At 47.3% G+C, this 27810-nt stretch overlaps 1 protein-coding gene across 3 annotated transcripts in view; it reads left to right on the plus strand.

Moving 5' to 3' along the window:
• CFAP92 (cilia and flagella associated protein 92 (putative)) overlaps positions 1-27810 on the plus strand; it is a 1690090-nt gene that overhangs the window by 1327067 nt on the left and 335213 nt on the right. For all 3 annotated transcript variants that reach the window (XM_069643961.1, XM_069643959.1, XM_069643958.1), the window contains exon 15: positions 347-500. In XM_069643961.1, coding sequence (XP_069500062.1) covers positions 347-500 — 154 coding nt within the window. The remainder of the gene's footprint in view (positions 1-346; positions 501-27810) is intronic.

Here is a 27810-nt window from a genome sequence, read left to right on the forward strand (position 1 = left end):
TATTCAAGAACCCTCCACCCATCCCCCGCTTCTCCACCCCCAGGGTCAGGATCCAAAAGCGATGGCCTTTCCCTGGCCACCTGCATAGAGGATCCAAGGGGTGTAGGAGTGAGAATACCCTAAGGTTTCTCACAGTATGGTATTAATGTGGAAGATGGAAAATAACTTCAAATGGCTGTTTTCATGCCCAATTCTGATACCCTAAGAAGTGCTATGTGAAAGTCAGAAACTGCAAGTGTTTGTAAAACAAATACATTTTGTAACATGTTTATTACAAGTATGTGCTTAGAGTTGAATCACATGCTGACATTGGTGGAACAAATTATCTTTTTTACCTTTCATTTAGAGATGGAAGGAGAATGTTTTGCATGCAAACATTCTCGAGCCTACACTAAATCGGAATAGATGGAGTTGGAAGCATCACAACCTTGATTTTGATCTTTATAAGAAGCCTCCCCATGTCTTTGATATATCATCTCCAGTAACACTTGAACAATGTGGTAAGATATTATGAATGTCTAAATTCGTTCCCTCTTTATTGCTTGTTTCCTCTTGAACCGCCTATGTCTGACACTCAAATCATTTTACCAACATCTTTGTGGTACTGAACAGTGGCAGCTGGTGAATACTTCACACACATACGTGGATCTCTAACCAGCGAAGGTAAGTTTAGGGTGGATAATTTGCTCAATTACAGGTCTTACATGGTGACTGGTGAGAACTCAAACCTGGGTTCACTATTCGGCCTTACTGTGTATACATTGGTCCCTTGGGTGGAACAAATGAACTAGTGCATCTGTAGATACTTGCTCCAATTATATGAATTTTTGGAATCCATGTTGTTTGGATCAAATGTAGCCAATCTAATGTTACAGAACTGGTAGGTTGACTTAACGGCTTATTCTCTGACTTCCGTCCATGCTTTAACTTCCTGTGATGTCACCTCATGTAATCTCTGAGGCATCAAAGGGCATGCAATGTTACTTTTGCTACCATGGGCTGCCTGTCCATATTGGGCGACGGGGCGCCCACCCGCCAGACCCCTAACCCATTCTGGAAGAGCCACGCCAGCCCAGTGGAAACGCAGAGCGCAGCAGCTGAGTGAGCGCACCTAGGCTGGCTCAAACTATCAGAAGGAAATGCGGTCTCCCTTTGACAGTTTAGTTCCCCAGCAGGCATGGACAATGCAAGGCTGGGGCGTTTTGCTTCCCCAGCCTTGCATGGCCCATTGGCGATGCAGGATGGGGAACTGCAAGATTGTATGCGTTAGGGGGTGCTCCTGTTCCTCCCGGCACATAGAAACAGAATGTGATAACATGACGGAAGCTCTGTGATTCCTGTGCGCATGTGGAGGAGCCAGTAAGCTCTCGTTGCTTCCTGTTCGTTGGAGTGGAGAGCTTTCTAAAGGCGGAGCGGTGTCAGAACTGGAGCTGTGTGAGGTAAGATTTTTTTTTTAATTATGATTATTTAATGTGTGTGCATGAGGATATGTGGGTACATGTTTGAAAGAGTGAAAGCTCTGTGTGAATGAGCGTGGACATGTGGGAATTAATGTGTGTACGCGTGTTTTGGTGCTGGGCTGGGAAACTGATTTTGGCAGTTGGGGTTTTGACAGGGCGGCATCAACCACACTTTTTTTCTCTGCATCTATCATAGATGGCAGGTCACAAATGCAGTTATTTAATAAAACGTATATGTGTTAATATGTGGTTAGACTGCCATTTTGGGGTAGCCAGTTTAGCTTTTTCTTACTGTGGAATGGCTTTTATTTTTTATTACTGGGCATTGATTATGAAGTATACCTGTTAAGCATTATCACATGGCTAGACTGGCATTTTTGGGTAGTTAGTCTAGCTATTTATTTTACTGTGGCATGACTCTTTTAATGGGCATCTTTGATAAAGCAAGCATGATACGTGATATTACCTCTCTAGACTGGCCTACTTTGTGCAGTCAATGTGGGCATGTTTTCTTAATATACTTTGCATTTCTAAAGGGAAAGCCAACAGGAGTATGTACTTACGTGGGGATACTGCTATACATTTGCAGAGTCAGCGTGGACATGTTTTCTTACAGTATCATTACTGCCATATGCGCAAAGCAAACATGAGTATGTTCTTCTATAGGAATGCCTGAATATATTGGTGCAGCCAGCATGGAAATGTATGGGCACAGTCAACGTGAAAATGTTTTTATACTGGCATTTATTGTTGGAAAAGGAATCCTGAAAATGCGTTGGGAAATGCTCCTGTGCATGTTTGATGACTTGCATCTATTGCATTTTTGGATCACACTGCAAAACCAATTGTACATTTTTGGCTTTTCACCCAATGTTTCACAGAAAGTGTGCTATATAATACATCATTTGAACCCATTATTCTAAAAATGTTCTCGGGGTGGGAGGGGAAATATCCCCCGAACTTGATTCATTGTGTCTGGCTCCCTCACCCGTCTCCGTTGCTCTGGCAGACTTGTGGAAAATATCTACGCCCTTCCAATAAATAACCAGCTGCCACTGAACCTGAAATGGGCGATGTACGGTTAATCACTCAAAACACCACCTTCATCTATAGGAGGGGCACCATAACATATCAGAATCCCTCTATTTCCAGCACCACGATCATGGTTTTAAAGACTTACACAGCTCTGCAATCTCCGCCCAAACACACAGACCAGGCCCCATTGTTACCTAACCATATTCAGTATTGTCAGCATCTGGGGAGATTAAATATTGTTAAAGTCAGCCATAAGAAAATCTGGGTCCGTACCTTCAAAATGTGATGTTGGTCTGATGTGGGGGGAAAATGAAACTTGCAATGTCATCAGATCCCATAGTCTTTTTCCCAATTGAGGCGGGAGAGTCCTGTGACATGGGTTCTAGAGTTAGCAAAGTACTGGAGTGTCAGTTGGTGATGAAAGGAAGGTGGGGGCTTAAAGTACCGACATATAAAACGAGTTAATAAAGGCAACCGCGAAGACCTACCTGTCTGTGCATTGTTTGTATTCTCTTAAAGTTCTTTTGCCACAATTTACATTTTTTCAGTGAGTGACAGGTTGAAAACAACATTCCAATCCCATTGGTATCGAACAGCCAAGCATTTGGTCTTCTGCACTTAAAATCACCTTCCAATAGTACTGCAGCCTTTGGCATGACCAGCACAGATGCGTAGCTGTGGCCCTCTTACCACAATTCCTCCAACACAAATCTGAGTAGTTCTGGTATGTCTTGTTTAAACTCATCAGTGTTAAAATGCCAGTTGAATAACCCTTTAAATGTGCCTCCTGGCTTGCATATTTCTGCTACATTGTGTCCAATTTCACCAAAGCAGTCATACTTTCATGTCGTAGAACCTGCTACCTAACATTTAGTCCCACTTATCAATGTATTTCCATCTATAATGTTGCTCCGCTTTCTTCAGTGTCTTATAAAGCAATGTGATTACATGCATGGAGTTACATGTCGCTTTTACCATATCGCTCTAGGTCACATAAGTGGCATATAGCTAAAGAAATCACAGGGGCCACAATTGATTATGGCAAGTGCCCTATACGTAAATTGCAACCAATCAACTAAAAACCTACAAGTGCTACAAAATCATATTGCCAGAAGTGTTAATGAACCTACCTTCTTTCATTCATGCCACCTGAGTTCTACGTAAGCATCACTGGTTACAAACCCAGGCTTCATCTTGCCACTTTATTACATACATGTATTCATCTGTAGTGGCAAACAATCGGTGGGTTCTATTTCAGGTGAGTTTAGTTTGTCAATTATATAATAGCATTGCAGGAAAACGCAGATGTGCAGTTCCCTGTACGATTCCAAATCATGATTCACTGCCTCCCCCCCTCAAAACAACCTCTTTAAACCTTTTTCATGCCATTAGTTTCAATGCAGCAAACAGACTATTACTATGTGCTCATCAGGGAGGCTATTGGTATTCTCCAGTTAGGAAAAAACAAGCTCTGTTAAGCCACAGCGTCTCACGCAGCCATGGCGGCCAGAGCTGTGGCTATGGATTGTAACTTTTGCAGCTGCATGCAGCAAATACAATTAGGCATTTAAGCTTTTCCTAGCAGTGATATTATGAAAGTGACTTTATCGGTGTATGTGTATATCATTTTGTAAATTGAAGTGGTGCACTAAACAGAGCAGCAGTTTCAAAAGGGTGAATACAAACATCATTAATTGCAAAGCCAATATGGATTCTCCTCGGCTAAATTTAGGCATAGTCTTCTCAAATAAACACACATTTAATAATAGCATTATGCGAACCTATAAGAATTATTGTCTATGAAGTTTCAGAAAATAACTTTCTTCATAACTCTTGAACCCTTCCATGAAAAACATTCCACAATACCATTTCAAGGTCAGCCACCACTGCATGGAAAATGTCACCATTTTCTTTATAGACCGCTTTATATTTTTAAAATGTTACTTTGATCCCATTTTGAACTGCTTTTAACATGAGGTTTTCCCATTGGTGCTTAGATTTTCCTACTTTTTGGCATGCACATAGATCTCATTAGGAATTGGTGCACTGAAAAAGAATTTGGAAATAGATATTAATGTTAATGATTTACTTTGTATCGATATGACGCATGCGCAGAATAAATGTGCATCATTGATATGAATTGTGCACGTACATGCAGAAGATGTAAATTACGTAAATGTTTGTTACTATACGTATGAAAACTCACAAAAATGTCAGGAATTACTTATATTTAACTTTTCAGGAGATGTGAATTGCGTACCTGTGTACATTGTAAAACACATATATACCTCTTATATGTATTGAAACCACATCAAAGTTGGAGCTTGCTTTAATATGAGCTTTCATATAGCGCATGTGCTTTTTATGATTTCACACCAAACACGCATACGCTACATATACACCATACTCTCACATGCCAGGGGTATCCCTACATTAACCCCACCAGAAATATCGCAGTACATATGGTTGTTTGTCTCGCCATGGGCAATATTTTTGAGGGGGATAATTTGTGGGAGAGGGGGTTGCGAAATAATGCGGGGGTTGCAGTGGTGTCCCCCGCAGAGTCCATGGCTCAATATCGCCGCAAAAATATGGTGATATTTTTGCATTGTGAAATTTTTGCCGGGATATTAACACGTGGAACCATGCCAGGTACTTAAACAACAAACTAATACACCTTATAAAACACACTCCTATGAGACAGGATCCTACGACATATGCTCATAATACACATGCTCCTAACGACACACACCCTATGGCACATGCTCCAAAGACACTGTGACGAATCCAGGGAATTTGTCCCTTCTCCCAGAGGAGGGGGAACCATCCCCTTTGGGGCTAGGGATGTGAGCTTGCTACACAATACCCTCCTTAGGGGACAGGGCAAGCGGGATCCCGCTGCAGGTACCCTCTTAGGGGACAAGGAATCCTCAAGTACAGGTTTTATTCTATTTCCCCTTACTTCAGAGTCCCAGGTATTTGTTGGTTATATGGGGATTCAACAGGGCAGTAATGTACAGGGCCCTTTAAAATTGGATGACTTTGTTTCTGACTCAAACGTGTTGCTGCCCTTTCCTGAAGAGCAATATCAAGGCATTCTCCCCTTCATGATCCAGGGCGAAACATAAAAGTCCCTGAACCCAGGGAGAGAGAACCAACCGGAGAGTGAGAAATGCTGGCTTATGCAGACGTGTAGAGGAGGGAGTCTCTCATTAGGAGGAACCACAGTGGGTGGAGAGTCAAACAAGCCCTCAGAACCCTGCCGCTTGGTCGAAGGCGGGGACCCAGGAGAGCTGGGAGCCTGCAGGATCGGAGCCACCGATGCAGAATGAAACAAAAAAAAACCAGAAGCAGCGTGCTAACATCTGGCATAGGTGATGACCAAACCCTGTCAGTACCGGACAGGAGGAACAGGCAAGAGAGCCCCAACCATGCAGACTGATGCAAGGTCAGGAGTGCAGTACCGCGCAGTCAGAAAAATCTCAGCCCCTGACGAACACCGCCGCTGGAATGAAGGTACGCAGCCTTGTACAAGAAGCGGGTGCACAGCAGAGCCCATGTTGGGCTGAGAACGTGCATACCCCACTTGGGGTTGAAGCTGCCAAACGGAGTTGGGCTGAGAAAGCTTTTGGCCCATGCCCGCTGAGAATCTGTATACTCCATAAAGGGGTGAACGAACTGATAAACAATTAGGCTGAAAAAGCTGTGAGCCCACGCCTGGTTGAGAATACAAGTACCCCACGAGGGGGTGAAGAAACTATAAACGAAGGAAAGCTGAGTAGGTTTATAGCCCATGCAGGGCCGAGAGTCCAAAGACCACATGAGGGGATGAGAAAAGCAATTTACAAAGAAAGGCTGAAGAGCTGATGAGCCCAGGCTGCGCTAGGACATTAAACATTCCACAAGGGGACAAGAAATTCCACAACCCGAGTAAGAATGAGCAACAAGTAAAAATGGGCAAGAATATTTCCCCAAATCGAAAAATATTGCAAGCTGGCATGAGAGCCGTATTACATGTTGTGAATACCCACAAAGTTGAATACATCCATGGAGACTGGATAGGAATAGAACTTCCGTTTGAACTTCCTGAAGAGTCCTTTTTGCCAAAAGGAAAGCTGAGAGACATTTCTTTCTTGTGTTTTTGAACTACGGTGACATGCCTGGGGCCAGAAAAGCCATTGGGAACTCTTTGGGTGGGTGTCAAAAAACGAGCCACCACTAATCCCACCCAAAGGGGGAAGTAGCCCTATTCCCAACTGAATTCTGTGTTACCTTTTTTTTTCATAGGTAGGACAGACATTAGGGTAGTGTAAGTTTGGACTGAGGATACAGTATCTTTGAATTACCTTTTGACGAGCACCATCTTACAATTCTTTTAGAAAAGGAACCCTATCTTAGAATTAGTGTTTAGGGTAGGCATTATTTATTAATATAGAAACCTGTTTCAAACATGCCCTCTTGTCCGTCTCCTATGTCTGTCTTACCACAACACACACACACACACTTTCCGCGCATGGTCTTACAATACACAACACTTATGCCACATGTTGTTGTGCTATTACGACACACGATCATCGTGCACCTTCTATATAAAATACACATGTAGAATATGTACATTAAATACGCTCAGAATCAATTAACAGCTTATACACAAAATGTACATGTAAAATATGGACATTCCACACATGTACACCACCATACGTAATTAAAAACTCACATGAGTGAGGACGGACTTTTTTTTAGTTTTCTGGAGATGTAAATTGCATACATGTCCGACCTGTAAAATTCATATACACCTTATGGACAGATTTAAACTTCACATCAAAGCCAAACCTGACTTCGATGTAGGTTCACATATATATCGAAGGCATTTAGGACATACGCATTGAAAAAAGAAAAAGAAATGTATTCGCATTTTCTAAACATAAACAGATGGCAGGATCCATGAATATTGTGAGGGTCCCAGGGGTTACGTCCCTAGGTTTTCTCTCAAACACTGCTCTAGCTTTGCCGATATCAAAGCAAGTCACTTTGACCACTTGCATCAGGCGATGCTATCTGTAAGTGGAACTGAGACGAGGAAACCACATACAGAGGAAAGAAGATCAGAGGAACAAAAACAACATTCTAGTCCACTTTTTGCGTCTCACAATAAGGGCACCAATAAAACAGAAGAAGGAAAAAGGACTAGAAGTGTGTTGTTGTAGTAGTGGTAGCAATAGCAGAGGAGGTTGCAGTTATAGTAGTTAACAGTTGTGATAAGAGACACAAAGGTGAAGTGAGCTGGAGAAACCAGAGCTGCAAGAAAGAGCAGAGGAAAAGGAAACGAGCAGAACTTCAGGGGAAGTTGGACTGAAAGCCACGAGAGAGAGAGAGAGAGAGAGAGAGCTGATAAACAGTTGGTTGTTTGGCGTTTTATACGCCAATGAGGAGAAGAAACAGTAAAGTGCAGAGTGGGAGAGAGGAAATGTCATACCAGATCACAAGCACGAAGACTGGCGGAAAACCGCTGTGGGAGCCCCAGTGAAGGGGGAAACCAGGGCTCACTACAGTGGTACCGCCTATGTCTTCACCAGACACAACATTTAAGTGCACGCAGCGTTCATACAGAGGATAGTGCACGACCTCTGGAACTTGGAGTGGCAGAGAAAAGTGCCTCATTTTTTCCTTGCATTTCAAGCCCAATTAATGAGGGACACAACGGGACGCGGAGAGAGGAGAAGGAACCGGGAGGTTTCCCGCTCCGAACGTTCGTATCCAGAAGTTATCAACGCTTGCCAAAAGGACGGAAGATGACTTTGCGAGGAAAAGCAAAGATGATAAGCCAACGAGGAGGGCGTTCCCCAACCTTCCTGGAGAATAGCGGTTGAGGCGAAGGGTCCACGAGCAGGGAGAGCAGCTTGCTGCACCTCACAGAGACCGGCAGTGTTGCCACGAAGCCTCCAGGAGAACGCGGATAATCGGGGCTTCGATAGCTGGTGTCAGCAACACGAAACAACGTTACAGAGAGAGGCAAGGAGAGAGACAACTGCCGGCGGCTGTTCTCTGGGTGAAGCAGAATAGCAGGTGCCAGGTTGGGAGCGATGAGGGTGAAATAATTGTTGAAAAGCACAGGATAACTATTAAGTTTTAAGAACCCCACCCATATAAGAAAGGCAGAGCAAAGGTGGGGACATCCATCCTTGCCACACCTCTTCCTCGTCCCAGTGAAACTGGGTTGGAAAACCAACCAGATAAATTGTCAGAGACCACCCCTGCCACCAACATGTAAAGTATGACACAAAAAAAATTGTTTATGTATAATAAGGCTGTGGGTCAATTAAACACAGTGGGGAGACTGTGCATGCAACAAATTCCTACAGGATAAGGGAAGAGACTTTCATAGGCACCAATCTGGGCCATATTCAATATAATACACGCAAGGAAATTGGATTGTCCCATAGGCATTTCCAAAAGGCTATGAGCTGCGACCGGCCTACTAAACTGGTATATGAGAGAATACCAGAAGGCTGCAGGAAAACAGCCAAGTAAAATGTATTGTTTAACCTGGTAGATTTTTGCAACAATTGGGTATGACGGTCAGAATAGATTTTGGACACAGGACAGTGGCTATAATTAATGTATTTATTTTGTCATATTATTTATTGTCATATATTAGTTATTGTGCCCTCAGGCATCAAGGCGCTGGTTGCATAAAATAATACAATACATAGTGGGGCAGTAAATTAGTATTCACTTGTTACATGTACATTTGTCAGCTTGATAGGCTAATGGTAGGCTTTGTTTTCTCAGTTTTCACAGAATAGCCAAGTTCTTAGATACTTACGGAAGACCCAGTAGGAGAGTTCAGATCTTAGTGATGTTGGCATGGCATTCCAGTTCTTAGCCGCAATCAACAGGAAGCTGATCCCTCCTGATCTTTGAAGGTTAAATCTTGCAATGGAGAGTCATCACATCTAGGAGGAGCAGGTAGGTCTGGTGGATTGAGTTTTGGTGAACGTTAGGAACAGATATTTTGTGGCATTGTTGGCGATGCACTTGTGGGTGATAGCAAGAGTTTTAAACATAATGCGATCGTGGATAGGCAACTAGTGCACTTTTCTTCTGACCTCAGATATATGATCTTTTTTAGGTATGTTCAAGGCTGCTATCCGGGTATTGTTTTGAATAACTTGCAGCTTATTGGTGTTGCGAGAGCAAGCGCCAGCAAATGGTGAATTGCAATAGTCGAGTCTAGATCCTATTAGTGCTCTTGCTAACGTGGTGCAACTGTCAGATGGGAAACAAAGGTCTGCAAGCATTGATTACTTTTGTATTATAGGCTTCCGAGGAGGCAATTTCATATATTGCAGATGCCCCACACTTTGTAAAACTATTCCTTTTTCATGGGTCTTGTTGCTGTTTTCCAAAATAGCGCTGCAACACATCTCGTTGCTATTAATAGGTTATGTGACATGCCCCAATATACCTCCCTCTTCCTCCTCCCTGTACAGTCAGAGCAGCAGCAGCTCTGGTCATAGTAAATGTGTTATCACATCCAGTTCCCTAATCCAGGAGAACACCTCCTTTCAGTAGTTGTGAATCTCTCCACGTTCCCAGTACATATGCCAGAGGTTGCATCTACATGGGCACATCTCCAACAAGCAGAGCTAACATTCTTGACATTTGGTGAAGAGAATAATGTCATTGATGCAGTATTATCATTTATATTGCAGTGAGATGGAGGATTGGTAGGCCTTACGACACATCAGAGTCCATTCCTGTCTGAGATTTCTATCAAGATACTTTCTCCATTGTGTCCTAGCTCTTGGCAGGTCCCTTTGTTCTGCTGATATTAATTCATATTATATACAAGCTTTTAGGCCCCCTGAACCGCTTCTTGTCATTATAGTGTCCATGTAAATTATCTCCCCATCCTTTGTCTGTCAGGGCGCCCTTTAGTTGCACATAGGGGAATGCCGGTAGAGCGCAAATCTGCAACACTTCTTCCAATGCTCACATGAGAGGTATTCCCCCAGACTACATCTGCCCAAACCTTTCCAAACCATACCAATTCTGGAGGTACCTTTTTGCAGGTGCTCAGATACAACTCGCAGTTGAGGACCAGAACGTGAGCCACCTGGTATGCTTCCCCCTTCCTCCACATGCTCCATAACACAGCCAAAACCGGGTTGTTGAGGATTTTCCTCAGGATCCTTGATTTGGGGACCCAGAGGCTTTCAACGGAACCAGATCTAGTACCACATTGCCCAGGTGTACGCACTGCTTTATGGAGAGCGGGTCTAGATTACAAACCAGCAGCCTCAATTTTGCTGCCCCGTAATGGCACTGTAAATCTAGGAGGCGCCCCTCCTGCCTCGTTTGGTAGTGTTTCATATGAACATCTGGGACTGTCTCTCGACCATAGGAAACCCGAGAGTGCTCTCTGCGGTCGTAGGTAGGATGGTGGCACCAGGGTAGGTATCATCTGGAATAAAAAGAGGAACCAGGGTAATATATTCATTTAAATAAAGTTTATACTTGCCATCCAGGAGAAGGATACATTCCCCCATTTTCCTATAGGCTCATGTATTCTTTTCCATAATGGAAGGTAATTCCTGTTGTGGAGATTCGATAAATCCCTCAGTATAAAAACTCCCAGATATCAAATCCCCTCTGGATGTTAAATGGGAGGGTGTTTCACATATTGTTCCTCCCTCTCTGATAAACTGGGAAGGGCATTGGACTTTTCAAAGTAGACTTTAAATCCTGGCTGCCTCCGATATGTTGTGATTGCTTCCTCTATCTGTGGGAGCAAATGGCACGGATCTATGACATTGTCACTTTCACTGTCTGATGAGCACTCCACCCCAACTCCTCATCTTAGCTGCTAGAGCTGATGGCCAGTGTCTTTTTCTTTCTGTAGTCCTTTTGTTTTGTGAAGATACGGTCTACCTCGTGAAGCCAGCCGCCACAGTGGATGCTTGAGGTACAAGCAGGCCAGTGACCCTGCTCCCGAGGCAACCTGAAGGGGGAAAAAGCCAGGTAAAGCACAAAAAACCCCTTGAGTTCAAGGTGTGTAGTCCTGGAGATGTTAGGATGCATGGCAGGAAAAATTCAGTGGAGTTCAGGTACTGAGGATTTCAGAAGATGCAAAAGGTAAACAAAGGCGTCCCAGGGAAAGCGTTTCCTGTCAACAGCGAAGCAGTGAGAATCGCCAGGAGCATCCTTAGCAACCTAAGAAGCCAATGGGAGGAGCCAAGAACAGCTGACAGGGAATCTGAGGAAAGTGAAACCCAGAGCCGTCAAGGCAGAGACCCGAGGGGGGGACAGCACCCCAGAAGAAGCATCGAGCCGGAAAGACTAGGGAGAAAGGAGACAAGGTAAGTAACGAGGGGGGTTGTGGCCAAAAGGCCATGTGAGCGGACGTGTTCTTTGAGGAGCTCCTGGTGATCCTTCATTTATCCGGAGAAGAAGTGCAGCTACACTAGCCGCTTGCGGGCAAAAACGTAGGCACCAGTTTATGAACAACCACGGAGCTGGTGCTGACAATCTGCAGCCCGAACGATCCGTGAAACGGTGGATAAGAGCGACTTGCTGGGGAACGGAGCCCGGAAGAACCAAAATGGTGGACACCCAGACAAAGAACGAGTGACATGCAGCCTGGCTGCGGCAACCAGGAGGTGAGGCAGGTGAGGTGCATGTACCTCCTCTTTGGAGCGCAGCCAGAGCGCACGATTGCTGTAGAAGGCCCCGACTGTGGAGGGAGAGCCCCGGCGATCGCGCGGGGTGAGCAGACGGACAGTCAGCGCTAGGACCGCGCCTGGCTAGAGGTGTTGAAGCGGACCTCGCGGCCCGAAAAGAAGAATTGCCACACACCTTCGGGAGCTGGTGGGGGCGAGAGATAGTATCTGGCCCGGTGAGATCTGCCGGAGCGGGGATTGCGGCGCTGGAGGAGCGGCGCCCACCCACAAGTTCCCCGGCCAGCTGACTCAAGAGTTCGGAGGTGGCCCGGGGGCTGCAAAGGAAGCTCCTGGGTTACGCCGCGCACGGCAGCGGCCAAAGGATGTGTTGATATACTGGCTTGAATAAGCAGCTGCACCCCACGGCCCAAGCGGGGATGCGGGTGAAAAGATCCGGCCGCATACGTGAGATATTGCGAGGCCAGGGTGGGAAGGATCAGCTGAGGAGCGCTGAATTAATGCTGGGGTACGCCGACGTAGGTTTCTGGAGACAGAAGAAGAGGAGGGCGGGCCGGCAGACCTATCTAGACGGACTCTAGTGGGTTATTGAGATGGAATAAGGAAGCAGTGAGTTGCTGACGCTCACCTACTTAAGTGGTTCTGGTGGCACCATAATAAACAAACATTTCCCCACACCAGGGTGGTGGTGAGAGCTTCATAGCCAGCTGCTGAGCCTATAAGACAGCAGGCCCAGATAGAGAGGCACATAAGCATCCTGTGTGAGGAGTGGGTGGACTTGCTCAAACCCACAGTCAAGGGGACACACAAAGCTTGGTCTGATGGCCCATGGGGAGAGCGCATGCTAGCAAGTTTGGAAGGCAGTCACATTGCTACGTGGGAGGGCACAATCCATTCCGGTAGCCACTCATTGACTCCCAGACACCCCTGGCGCGGCCCGCACGGGCTCTGGTGCTGACAGCAATTTCATCCCACTGAGGCAGGCGAGGAGGGAGGTTCGCCCACAATTCCCTGGCACAATGCCATGTCCAGCAAACTTCTGAAAACGAAGGGAAAGCAGCCCCTGCTGGATGAATACGCTAGAACACCACTGGGCCCTGAAGGAACCAGGAGTAAGGAGAAAATCTCCGTTGGGAGCGCTGGCACCATGGGCACCAAACATGAGGTACTGGCGGCGATTGCAGACTTGAAAGTGGCATGGGAGACCAAATTGAGTCTGGCCATGACTGAATTGAAAGCCGCACTGGATCTGAAAGTCGGGGCAGTGCAGGAGGAAGTGAACCTTCTCCGACAAGATGTCAGATCGTTGGCAGAACGCACGGAGAGCCTGGAAAAAGAGGTGGGCCGGAACACAGCAGACCTCCATGCCTTAGTGCAACGCGTGGGCAATCTAGAATGTAGGGCGGAGGAGGCAGAAGGACGTGCCCGCAGGAATAATATCCGTATTGTCGGGTTTGCCTGAAGGAGCCGAGGGAACCAACCCTACGGAGTTCGTGGAATCTATGTTGCTGCAGGAGATAACTGTGGGAGTCTTGTCTCAGGGATTTGCGGTGGAAAGGGCGCATAGGGCTCTAACGTGGAAACCACCGCCGGGCAACCCCCTTAGGCCGGTGATCGCCAAGATCCTCAATTATCGGGACCGCGAAAGAATCCTGGAACACTTTCATAAAGGCGGAACGATACAGAGAGGGACAGCAAACATCACTGCATACCCAGATTATACCTTGATGGTGCAACAAAGCCGTATTAACTTTGGGACTGTCAAAAGAAGGTTGCGGGAAGTGGGCTACAAGTACATGTTGCTCTACCCGGCGAAGCTGAAGGTGTTCCATAAAAGCAGAACCCTGTTTTTCGGAACTCCGGAAGAGGCCATGGGGTGGCTGGACTTGCAAAGCTGCCCCCAGGAGTCGGACGTCTAGATGGGAGATGGAGAGGGAAGAGATAAGTAATGTACGGAGGGGGCACCGGTGGGTGTCATGGCTTCTGACTATGGGACTTGATTATAGTAATTGGTGAAGCTTACGGGCTGGTATGATCATGTTGGGAGGAGACATAATCCGTGAGCACTGAGACATTTGCCTAGCTAAGGAGCCTTGCAGAGCTTGTCCTCATACCCCCATTTAGAGTAGTTTAGGTAGGTTACCGGTAGTCTAGTGACATCCTGCTGGGTTTCTGTCTCCGGCACACCGAGGCAGAACCAGAAATAGGGTCGCCTGAGATCCAGGGATGGAGCTGGGCACTTGTTGGGGTTTGGAGGGGGGGCAAGGGAGGAGGGAAGGGGGTGTGCAGTGGTTTGATGTTGGGGAATGGGGTGTTGGGAAGTGGGTGGGTGGGGGGGAAGCTTGATCGGAGGGAAAGGGTATTGAGCCAAAACGTGAATCATAAGAGGCGGAGAAGGAGAGCGGGATATCGTGGTTATGGCGCCAGGGTGCCTTAGGGTTACCTGGAATGTCCGGGGCCTCAACAGCTATCTGAAACGTAACAAGGTGATGATGTATCTGAAAAGAATGAGGATTGAAATAGCATTATTACAAGAGACCCACCTCACCAGGGAGAAATTGGAGGTGGTCAAGAAGAAGTGGAGGGGGTGCCTGGTGGGAGCCACATACTCGGCCTACGCTAGAGGAGTTATCATCTGGGTGGCGCCGCAGTTGCCATTTCAGCTGCTTCATGTCACGGGTGACCCAGATGGCAGACCGATCGTTGTGAAGGGTATATTGGAAAACCGAGAAGTGTGTATTGTAAACTTATACGCCCCTAACCAGGACACAGCGGCTTACTTTAGGACCCTGTACGGTAAAATTGGCCCTCTGCTGGGTGGCGGGAACCTGTGGGGAGGAGACTTTAACTGTGTACTTAATTCTAAGGTTGACAGATCGGATAGTAAGATAGACAAACCAACCCCAGCAGCGAAGGTGCTACAGGCCCTCCTGAGAGACTTCGACCTAGCTGACGTCTGGAGGCAGCTGCATCCAGCAGATAGACAATATTCGCATTATACGGCACCACACGACCTTCATACAAGATTAGACTATGTGTTCGCCTCCACAGAGTTGGCAGGAGAGATGGAAGGTGCGGAATACAAAGCCAGGGTGCTCTCAGACCACTCCCCCCGGGTCCTGGAGTGGCAGCACCAACCTCTCAGGGCGCAGATTCCCACTTGGAAACTCAGAGCCGATGCTCTGCAGGACCTGGGATTCAGGGAGGATTTAAGAGAGGCGATCATTGAGTACTTTGAGATTAATAATGGCAGTGTCAGCTCTATGGAAACACTATGGGAGGCGTTTAAGGTGGTTTTGCGGGGTGTTGCCATAGCAAAGTCTAGGGGACTAAAGGGGGTATAGAGCAGGAGTTGAAGGGAATTGAGGAGGAGTAGGATGCGTAAGGGAGGCACCTCTGATGATAACAGAGACAGGATAAGGCAGCTACAACAAGCTAGTGGGGAATGCTGGGACAGGTTATGTAAATTAAGCTATAAGAAATACGTGGAGAGACAGCACGCTCGGGGAGATAAGCCAGGAAGGTTGCTGGCCTGGTTATACAAGAGCGAGACGCGGCAAACGGTGATCAGGGAAATCAAAGGGAAGGGAGGACGGACCCAGAATACCCAGGAGGGGGTGAATGAAGAGTTCCTGAGATTCTATAAACATCTTTATGAGGACCCAGGCGGTTCAAGAGACCACGAAATCCAGGTAACATTGGAGGATATGGGCCTAACCACCCTAGATGAGGCAGAACACGCAGACCTGGACGCCCCTATTACAATGGAAGAACTCGAACTAGTGGTTCGCCACCTGCCCACCTGTAAGGCCCCTGGGTCGGATGGGCTTCCGAGTGAATTCTATAAGACCTATCAACAAGAGTTGCTTCCCCCGCTGATGGCCATGCTTAACGAGTCGTACGAGCATGGCAGGCTACCAGAGACCCTGCGAGAGGCGGTGATTATGCCGCTTCTGAAGCCAGGCAAGCCTAGCACGGACTGTGGGTCGTACAGACCCTTATTGATGCTCAATCAGGATAGTAAAATCCTCACTGCTGTACTGGCAAATAGGCTTAAGGTCGTCATTGGTAAACTGATACATACCGACCAAACGGGCTACATCCCGGGCAGGAACATAACTGATAATCTCAGAAGACGGCATCATATCATTGACCAAACAAAAGAAGACCCAGGTGAATTGGCAATAGTTTCACTAGTCGCGGTCAAAGCCTTCGACTCCGTGAGATGGCCCTGGCTGATCGCGACTTGAGGGCTATGGAATGGGGCCGGGGTACCTCAGGTGGGTGAAAATGTTATACAGCTCCCCGATCTCCAGGGTCAAAACGGGTGCTATCATATCGGACAAATGACAACTAAGCAGAGGCACTAGACAGGGCTGCCCGTGGTCGCCCATGTTATACATACTAGCACTGGAGCCACTGGCTATCTGTCTGAGACAGCAATACGAGGAGATAGGTATCCGTACTGCGGGTGGCACGCATTTTGTTTCTCTATATGCGGAGACATACTGTTGTATTTGCGCTACCCAGAAGAGAGCATGCAATACATTCTAGACGTGATGGAGAAATTTGCCGTTCTCTCTGGCATAGCGGTAACCCCAAGAAGTCTAGCGTGTTCCCCCCTGGGGAGATACAAGCTTGTCCTGCCCGGGAGCTTGCCAATATTACCAATACCCTGGCACACCAAGTTGTTCCGATACCTCGGAATTGACATATACCATAAGGCAGAAGAAGAACATACATGCAATACGGTAAAAGCAGTAGAAGGAATTTAAAACAGCGTTGGATTCTGGTCCAGGCTACCCCTGTTTATGATGGGGAGAGCTGTTCTGCTAAAAATGGTAGTCTTGCCCAGACTGTTGCATTTCTTTGTTAACATCCCGCATGTGATCCCGAGGCACTTTTTCGCTAGCCTCCATATCCTCTGTAGGGGCTTCATTTGGAACAACTCCAGGAACAGGGTGGCCCTCTGGAAACTACAAAACTTGTGTGACAGGGGAGGGATAAATGTCATGATGCCTACCCCCGGAGCACCAGGCCAGGCCCAGCACCCCCGGAAGCAGGCATCATGCCCTCGGGTAAAAGCCCAGCGGCCCCTTATAGGGGCTCTTTGGACTCAGTCCTGGCGCCTTTGGCACCAGGCTCATGTTGGACATCAGTCCTGGCGCCATAGGCGCCAGGCTCATAAAGGGAGGTGTTTTGTGCACTTACCTGATGCAGACCATGCCGCACGCTTCAGGCCTCCCTGAGACCTGAAAGGGACTATTTTTTCATAGGGACTATTTTTTCACTCGGGCGTGGCCAGGGAAGGATACATAACTAGTTGGGGAAGGATACATACCTGGGACTTCTTTGGAGGCTATTTAAGCCACGCCCAGACAGCAGCTCATGCTTCGCGTTGTTCTGCTTCCTGCAGCTTAACGCTCACCGTGTCTGCTCCTGCTCCTGGACTCCAGCCATGCCCGCCTCAAACCTGGAAGACCTGCAAGGAAGGAAGAGAAGAGAAAGGTGAAAACCAAGGACTATTTCAAACTTCTTACCTGCATCCGGAATCTTCTCGCCAGCATCCCTGAAGAAAGACTTCCATTTAAAAGCATCGCGTTGCTCGCTGCAGCGCCACGCTTCACTCACCTGTCCTCAAGACATCTCCCGGCTCCATCGCGGCTGTCGGCATCGGACGCCACATCTCTGCACCTAGGGAAGAGAGGAAGAAACCAAAGGTGAGCAGAAGGAACACAGAAGGAAAGCCTGATTAACAGCCATAATACTTACCAGCTTTTCTTCCACATTTCGGGTCGGCGCCGCCCCATTGGCAGGTACCGTACCCCAGCCCCTATGGGGAAAGGACAAAAGACATTTCTGGGGAATGATGAGGACATTTAGAGGGATCGCCCTCATCACTACTTACCTCGGCAGTTTAACCCCTCGACGCATCGCCTTCATTCTGCACCTGAAATAAAGGACAGATCACAGGTTAGAAAGACAACATAAAGGGGGCCTCACTTGAACTTTGAACTTTCATATTTACGGCACATCGCTCAGGAAAGTCAAGTGGATTTTGCCAGCGCCATTCTGAAAACCAGTGAAGTAACTGGACGAACGCGCGCCCCTGCACCAGAAGCAGGATGGAGAGTTCATCCTTCCAAACCATAAGGTGAGCTTAAACCGGGGTTTGGAGGAAGTTAGAGAGGAACGAAGGGGGAAAGTGGGGAGCTAGCACACTATTCTGCAGACTGTTAATCCCCTTTCTCATCTGCAGAAGGATATTCCTACGGGCCAGGCAAGCACGATTTCCTGTCCAATCGGTGTTCCGGGTCCTGCGCATCGCGCTAGAAGAGGCCACAGCAATCCAGACTAGACCAGCGCCCCCGTGGGAACCAGGTGAGCGTTACAATAAATCTGCCAAATTTTGAGCTATACTATCTGGCAGGGCAGCTGCAGTATGTAGCGAGATGGCTGTCCGACGAGGAGAGACGGCAGAATCCAGGCTGCTGTGCAAGGAACCGACCCCCTTTTTCCTCAGAGAAGTGGTGTGGCTGCCCAAGCCAAGGGTCCTGGGGATCGCGGGGCTGCTGGCATTGGGTTGGGAGATATGGCACAGAGCGTGGCAGATGGCGGGATACCCGGTTCCGTACTCAGTGCAGGTGCCGCCAGCAGCACTATGTGGAGAGGATCCCCAGCTGATACAGGGTGTCCGCAAGTACTGGGAATCAGTGGGTCTGGCCACCCTGGGAGACATATGGCTAGAAGGGGAGGCATTGGAGTTCCCGAACCTGATAGAAGATATTGGAGTGCATAAGGGGTAGTATATAACTTATACCAGAATTGTCAAGAGAGTGCGAGCGAAGTGGCCAACAGCGGTGCTCACCGGTCAACCACATGCCACCATGGAGGCGATATATGATATTTCAGTAGGTAGGCATGAGATTTCCCGTATATACAAGCTGTTGGGGTCCAAGGTGGGGAAGGAATTGACCCAATTGAGACAACTTTGGCAGGAAGAGGTGGGGAGAGCCCATGTCGGATGGGCTCTGGGAAAGAGCCCAAAGATATCATAAAAAAGTGTCCCGGAACGCAAGGCTCCAGCAAATCCAATTATATGTCGCACATAGAGCATACCTCATCCCCAGTAAGATCGCCAGGTTTGGTGTCCAAATGACTCAGAAATGCCCTAGGTGCAGGGAGGAGGAGGCTGGGCTACTACACATGTTCTGGGCCTACCCTGAGGTGGGTAGGTTTTTGTTATAATTGAAGACACGCTTAGCAGAAATCGGTATTACACTGGAGGTGGAGTTGGCCTGGGCATGCATGCTGGGGGGGATTCCCTAGGCACATAAGCAAAATGAAAGACCTAGCATACATCCTGGCCAAGCGAAGGAAAGCAATGTGCTGGAAGGCAGCCCAGAGGCCAAGGATAGAGTTCTGGTGGGCTGACCTCTTAAAATGGGCAGAGGCAGAAACGGCTGTTTGGTTTGACATGGTTTGCAGGGGAGGGGAGGAGGAGGTGTGACCCTTAATTGAATGGAGGCAGCTGGTGCCTACTATGAGAGCCCCCCCACCACCCAGTCCGATCAGAGTGATTCTGATACGGATAAAGAGACGACGATAAACCCGCCTGAAGAATCACAGGCTGATGACATGGACATATTGGCTCAAGTTAGGGGGAGGGAGGGAACGGGACTGAAGAATGCTGATTGTAACGTTATGACGTTGAATTCGAAGATGGAAGACCCAAGTATTGTAATGTTTGGTGTGTTATATAAAATAAAAATTGTTTTTTTAAAAAAAGGTAAGTAACGAGGGAGGAGAGAAGGGAGAGAAAAACCGCATGGAAGCACCGGGGGAAAGAAACGAAGGGAAAGCCTGCAGCCGCTCCGAAAAGTGGGAGTGAAAGCAGGAGAGATAGAGGGTGACCGAGAAGGCGTTGCAGAGCGCGGCGCAAAGCAAGGGCAATGGCTGGGCTCAGCAGCACCAAGAGGAAACGGGGAGCGTCGGAACCCAAAGAAGAGTGAAAGTCACGGGTTGAAATGCGCCGACCGCCGGGAGACCTGTGTTGAAGTACCACCCGGCGGCGGCCATGTTAAAAAGAACTAGGCCGCTCGAGCGGCGTTGCAGTTCAGCGTTCTGGGGCATTCAATGGAGGTGAGAGGACGCCATCTATCCCATAGTCGCCAGGATATGGGGCACATGACCGACACATAGCAACGCATCATCTGCAGAGAGACTGAGCTTATACTCCTTACGCACAATCCTTATTCCCCTTATATTAGCATCTGCTCTAATACTAGTTGCCAAGGGTTCCATGACCAGGACATAAAGCATTGGGGAAAGAAGACAACCGTGTCTCGTCTCTTGATGTAGGCCAAAGGGTTCCAACCTAACCCATTCACTGTTACCCTTGCCACCTAATGGGAGTACAAAGCTTCTGTCCATCCCATCCATCTCTGGCCAAAAGCTAGCTTTTCTAGCACCTTGCCTTTCTAGCACCTTGCTTAGGACAATCGGTCAAACGTCTTCTCGGTGTCAAGTGACAGGATGATTGCTTCCGTCTTCATCACCTCTGGGGCTGACTTTAAATGTAAGATCTTAGACACATGTTCTGCCCCGTGTCTGTTCCCAACGAAGCCTGCCTGGTCCGGGTACACCAGGGCGGTTTGTACTCTTTCGAGTCTCTACATCAGTGCTTGTGAAGATCTTTGCATCAAGATTAAATAAGGAGATCGGCCTGTATGATGAGCACTTTGTCCGGTCCTTGCCCTCAATGGGAATGACTACTATCACCGACTCGAGGAAGGATGCGGGGATGGCGTCAATGCCCACAATACTGTTAAATAGTCTTGCCATAAAATGGGGACAGATTTTCTGCAGTTTATAAAAGGCTGAGGTAAGCCATCTTCTCCCCGGGTTTTCCCAGGTTTCATGTGGTTGATGGCCGCCTTGACCTCTACCAGCATTTATGCGTGTAGAGTCTGCACCTCAGGGGACGTGAGGACCCTCAGGAGTAGTCATTGTAAATAGTTTTCCATCTCCCTGGTTAGAGCTACATTTTCTGCACTATATAGTTTGTGATAATATCTGCACATTTCTGCAGTATATCCTCTGTGGATGTCCTAATGACTCCAGAATAATTTTTGATTTCACCCACTGATCTTTCTACCCCCATGGATTTAAGCCTGTTTGCCAGCTTGGTGGCTATCTTGTCAGCCTTTTCATAGTACTTTTGTTTGGTTAGTTTCAATTTACGATGAGTCCGACCCATTAGGAGCGATTGTAGCTCCTGTCCTTTTTACCTTAAGTATTGCTCATCTTGAGAGCCTTGTGTGTTTGTGAGTTCATGACTACTTTCGATACAGGGTACAACAGTCAGGAGAGATGAAAATAATGTGCTCTCTTCATACAAAAAAGTTATAATCAGTTTATTCTTACAAAAACATAGAAAATGACAATTAAAAATTATTGTCCTTGTTCAGATGTATTATGTGCACTACAAAGGTGATCAGTGCTTAGTAAAACATTACATAATTAATCGTTTATCTAGGTTAAAACAGTTAATGTACAGAAAAGTGGGGGTGGGATAGATTTAATTAATTAGCTGCAAGGTCAAAGGTAGTGGAGGCGGTGCCCACACCTCCTTAAGTAGAGATTAAGAACAGGGTCAAGGATACCTCGCACTTGTTAGCTTGTAGAAAGGGATAAATATCTGCACACTTGTTTGAGTGAGTTCAGTGGTATTTATTTAGAAGAGACATATAGGGCCTCATTATAACTATGCCAGTCCAGAAACAAGGGTGCCGGTAAACTTACCAACACTGTTGTTCTCAGACAGGCATATTACAGGTCTGGCTGCCGGAGTCACTGTGCCTGGCAGTTCTGACCCATGAAAGACTTTCAAGAAGTATACCGCCCTCCCTTTCTCATCCAGCAAGATTAGCCTATGTTCCTTCCCAATTGGGTGTGTTCTCCCCCCTGTTTAAAATGGGTCTCCTGGGGATATAGAATTGAGAATTGCTGTTTAACAAATTCTCAGCAAGGATCTTTTGTGGAGGGAATTTAAACCCCCTTTACCAGGATCAAAACCTTCAAAAACACCCTCATTCCATACAGTGCAATCCTCTTACCCTTCATGCTTCATAGCCCCCTGTGGCCTTCTGTGATTCCACAGATGGCTCCCCATCCCTTTCCACACCCAGAAATGATGTACTGTCGAAAAATGTCTCCACTAAGAGATGCCCAGAGAGATCTTGACCACCAAGATATTGATCAGGTACCCTCTACTTATCTCCGGTAGAGTTGTGTCACATCCTCCTCCATCTTAATTCCATAAAGCATGTGATCCACACTCCCCTGTCTTGGACACATTCATGCCCACCATCCCCACTTTGGTCTCTTTAAACAGGCAGTCGCCTTTTTCCACCGCCATAATGTTACAATACTCCTCATTCAGTCTTTCACACAATCTAAGAGATTACTCTACATGAGGGTGCATTCAAATGTGCCTCATTGCCACAACCGAGTTCTGAAATTTCTAATCCTGGTACTTTCTTCCTCCCATCTGGTTGCGAGAATACACTCCAGAGGTTGTTCTGCATAGATAGTGTGCCTTCAGTGCATAGCAGTTCCTGCAGGGTTTGGGGGGATCTTATCCATGTCCATAACAATGTGCTTTTCTCCATGTGCCTTGAAGGATAAGCAACATGGGTAGCGACATCTATATCGGTTTCTTTCCGAGATGAGCCCACTTGTGAGGGGTTTGTAATGCTGCATCTGCTCCAGTGCAAAGGAAGATCGGTCCTGGAAAATCTTCATTTTGCCCCCTCCACCTCCAATGTGCCTCTTCTCCTTGTCGATTCCAAAATGACCACCTTATCCTTGAAATAATGACACTTGACAATCACTAACTTGGATACTTTGGGTGGTCACCCTTCTCTGCGGGTCCGGTCAAACGAAATGTCATCACTAGAGTTGGTTAGGAGGGATCTGTTCAGTGATTTGACCTTGGACCTCAGGGATTTTTCTTTGGACTGTGGCACTCACCATATTTGTATATTATTCTTGCGTTCTTTGATTTTGAAATCGCCAAGCTTCATGTGGAGGACTTGCTCATTTCTCTCCAAATCCTTGATCTTCCATTCCAGTTTCACTTCCAGGATATCTGCTGAGAGCTAATTGTTCTGTAGCATCTCAACCCTGTCTTAAAGTTTCTCTATCATGCCCTTGAGCTCTGTCAAGGAACTGTATACCTCTGATCTGAAAGCCTTCAGTTCCATGAGGATGCTTTGGATGTCTGCCTTGGTGGCAGACAATTTGCTCGCCTGGAGGGGTGTCGCCATGTTGTCACATCCGTGGAGAGCCTGTGAACCTTGTCTCTTTCCCTTACTGGCTCTATAATCCTTGTGTGCCCCAGTTCTCTTTCCACCCTCAAGGCACAGTGACGCTCACTCGGCGCAACATTAACTGCTCCACATGCAGGGACCAACCCCAACGCCCCCCAACCCCACTCTGGAGCTGCACTCTAGTGCACCCCATTTTCTGTGTGGAGCAATCTCCCTGCAAGGCAAAGAGAGTGAGGGGCAAGCAGTCCATGCTTTGGGACTCGGCTACACGATTACGGCCTCACCCAACGAACAAGTGGCCCTCAGATGCTTTCCGCAGTGGGTCAGTCCTTGACTTTCCTCTGCTAGTCTTCTGCCTTGCTGGTATGGAACCCATGGGTCTGTGGGTTAAGCCGGCACCTCCACTGGGCCGTCTGTCGTGTCCCGCAGTACGCAGCACTTTGCGGTCCTCAGACTGGGAGTTACTGCTACTGGGCCACCGACAAGACTCTTCTCTTGCACTGGGTATCTGCTTACGCATGTCTTACTGCTGCCCTCATTAGTCTGCCTTCTGTAGGCCTGCATGCCTCCCGGCCTCCTCCACTCTCTGGCCGAACGCTGATAGCGCTCTGCCATGGTATAGCTCCCTTGGTTTCGCGGGCTACTTGTATGCCTGCAGCTCAGCAAAGTGACCCCCATTGGGGCCCGCTCGGGTCTCGCACCTAGGAGATTGGAGGGGCTCACTGCCCTATTGTGGCACACTCTTGATGCTCATATGGAGGGAGGAAGCTGCAGCTTTAGGCGGCCATGTTTGTCTGCGCTCCCTGATGGCATGACATGTGCTACACCATACACTCACATGCCAGATGCTTACACACCAAACACTCATAGATGCATCACACCACACAGTGTAATGACACGCTCCTACGACACACAGTCCTACAAGGCACATGCACTCTTACCACGCATGCTCTTATAAAACAGACTTACGACACATACATATGGAACATGCTGATATACTGTTAGGACACATGCTCAGAATAAATGTACGTTTTTTTACACACAGTGTACATGTAGAATATGTACATTACTCACATGTATACTACTATACGTATGCAAACTCATGCAAAAGTCAGAACCTACTTTGATGTTAGTTTTAAGGAGATGTAAATTGCATAAAGATAAAACTCGTATGCCTCTTATGTTGAAAACTGAAAAGTTAGAGCTCACTTTATTGAGAGCTTTCATATGTATAGGAGGTATATAATATGTGAGCAGAAGGGATGTACATTTTCTATACAAACTTTGTGTGTGTGATGTACACTTTGTACATGTACACTAATATATATCTGAAAATTTACATGAAATTCAGGACTGACTGTCACTTTTCAGGAGATGTAAATTGCGTACATGTACAAACTGTAAACCTATATACCTCTTGTACGTATTGAAACCTCACATCAAAGTCAAACCTCACTTCAGTGTTAGGTTTTCATACATATAGGGGGCATAGAGACCTGTGCATTTTATGATTAAGTGCCATACTCTCACATGCCAGGTACTTACCAAACATTCATACGCCTTACACTGAACTGTCTTACTACGCACGCTCTTACAACACATTCTCCAATGTGTGATGAACCAGAAATGAGACTCGGACACTATGGCTTTATGGTTTTGATCAAAGACCTTTATTAAAATAAAAAGGGCTGGGGAAATGCCTCTGTCCCTGCACTACAGGGGTTTTCCTACCTAAAACCAAAACTAAGTCTGCCAAGGTCAGTGTCCAAAGTAAAACTGTTCTATGTCCATAGTACTGTTCTGGCCCTCACACTCTAACAAAATAGACTCTAAGGTTAAAGGGATAATGTCTTTAGCCTTGCGTGAAGAATAAATGTTCAAAAAGGAAACAGTGTAGCTCCAACACAAAGGTTCCAGAAGGATAGAGTTACTTACCCTAGAGGGTTGTTCCATTCCCATGGATTTCTCTTCCTTCTGTTGTAGATTAAAAGATATCAGTTTCTTGACTTTCTCTTGTTCTACAACACAATTGATACACAAATAAACTTGGCTCTTTGGCTTTTCCTTGTCAGAATACCTGATGTACGCTCCTGCTATGTTTTACTCCTCTCCTCTTCTTGGTTGGTTTCCCACAGCCTTTTTATCAGTCCTGATTTTATCCTTCTCAGGACCCCTTTTACATAAGGTGTTTCCTATACACACTTCAGTTTGTCCTTGCCTGGTATTCTGTCCTGCCAGGACTTCCTCAAAAATCACATTCCTGCATCCGCCGGTATACTCTCCTGCCAGTTCATCTTCAAATGCACTTTTGCAGCTTTCACTTTCCTGATTCACTCACCTTTCAGGGCTTTTCTCGTTTGCTTTATCTGACGCTGTGTTTGCCTGCTATATTATCTTGCCTGGCCTTTTCTCGTATGTTTATTGCATACACTCATCATTTTGAAAGTTCCTTGCTTTCGCTCTGTTTTCCCCTTTAATTAAATGCTCACGGCTTCTTCCTCTCTCATACATTTCATGTGCTTTCTTTGCAGTCATTCACCTTTGGCAATATTGCCAATACGCCCTAGTGTCCCTGTTTCCCTTTCTGGGACTCACCGGCTTGTGATGGCATGCTTCTGGTCTCTCCCGGCAAGCCAATGACAGGCGTACAGTGATTCTTCCCATCTCGCCGCCTTCATTCGGCCTCTGCCTCTGGTGGTTAGTGACAGGCTCTGGCGAACGCCGTCATGTAACACCTGTGAATGCCCAGGCGCCCTGTGTTGGTTTCTGGCATTCTCGCAGCAGCATGTTTTCCTGCACGGTCAGCCTTCCTTCTCTTCCTTCATGAGCCGGTTGGCTCTGCGACACCTTCTCAGGACCCCTTTTACATAAGGTGTTTCCTATAGACACTTCAATTTGTCCTTGCCTGGTATTCTCTCCTGCCAGGACTTTCTCAAATACAAATTCCTGCAACTGCTGGTATACTCTCCTGCCAGGGCTTCTTCAAATGCACTCTTGCAACTTTCACTTTCCTGATTCACTCCCCTTCCAGGGCTTTTCTCGTGTGGAGGCTCTGCACACACTCCAAAAGTAAGATGTTCTTATGTTTGCTTTATCTGACACTGTGACTGTCTGGTATATTATCTTGCCAGGGCTTTTCTCATATGTTTATTGCATACACTCATCATTTTGAAAGTTCTTTGCTTTCGCTCTGTTTGCCGCTTTAAAGAAATGCTCATGGCTTCTTTCTCTCTTATATTTCATGAGCTTTCATTGTGGTCATTAGCCTTTGGCAATATTGCCAATACGCCCGGTGTCCCTTTTTCCCTTTCTGAGACTCACCGGCTTGTGATGGCGTGATTCTGGTCTCTCGCGGCAAGCCAGAGGCAGGCATACAGTGATTCTTCCTGTCTCGCCACCTTCATTCGGCTTCTCTGCCTCTCAAGGTTAGTGCCGGGCTCTGGCGAACGCCATCTTGTAACACCTGTGAACGCCCAGGAGTCCTGTGTTGGCTTCTGGCATTCTCGCAGCAGTGTGTATTCCTGCTCGGTGAGCCTTCCTTCTCTTTCTTCATGAGCCGGTTGGCTCCGCAGCACCTTCTTCAGCCCTTTGGTCTCTCGGTCCGTCCAGAGAGGAGCAGCTTTCGAGGGGATTGTGTCCTCTGACATTTTCCACATCTATGACAGTAATCACCACAGATGTGCTGCTTTGAACATTTTTCTGGCGTTGCGTCCTGCGTCGATGACGTTGATACACTGTCCCTCGAGGGCCCCCGTCGAGCACCGACGTCACCAGATGTTATATGTAGGACGCACGACGCCCGTAGCCTCAGTTCTGTTTTTTCCGTGAACATGTTTGCTTCGGAATCTCGGCGCGCCTCGGTTCTTCTCCTGTTGAATCGGTTCTTCGAACTTGGTTGTTTGTGAAATATGTCTTCGTCTTCTTCTACCCCGCTGTCGGGTTTCAAGAAGTGCCGGGACTGCGGTTCCAAGATGTCTCTTACGGACCCGCACGACGTCTGCCTGTGGTGCCTCAGCGAGAGCCACGCTACTGATGACCTGCGATGAATGCCAGCCTTTGACGTCGAAGGCCTTGCAGGAGCGGAAGAAGTTATCTGTAGGTAGGGTTTCCAAACTCCGTAAGTGGAAATCTGCTGGGCTTTCGATCGTCGATTTGAGGGGCGACTCTCCACGTCGGCGTAAATCCAGGAGGGTCTCGGTCCCGGAGTGGTTCCCGCCATTCCTCTGCCTCTTCTAGGCACTCGTGGAAGCACCGTCACTGGGCACCTTCCTCGTCCTCATATAAGGACTCCGCCAGACGGCG

This window comes from Ambystoma mexicanum, chromosome 2p (genome assembly GCF_040938575.1).
Source record: "Ambystoma mexicanum isolate Mex_15411 chromosome 2p, UKY_AmexF1_1, whole genome shotgun sequence".
In the NCBI taxonomy this organism is placed as follows: Eukaryota; Metazoa; Chordata; class Amphibia; order Caudata; family Ambystomatidae; genus Ambystoma; species Ambystoma mexicanum.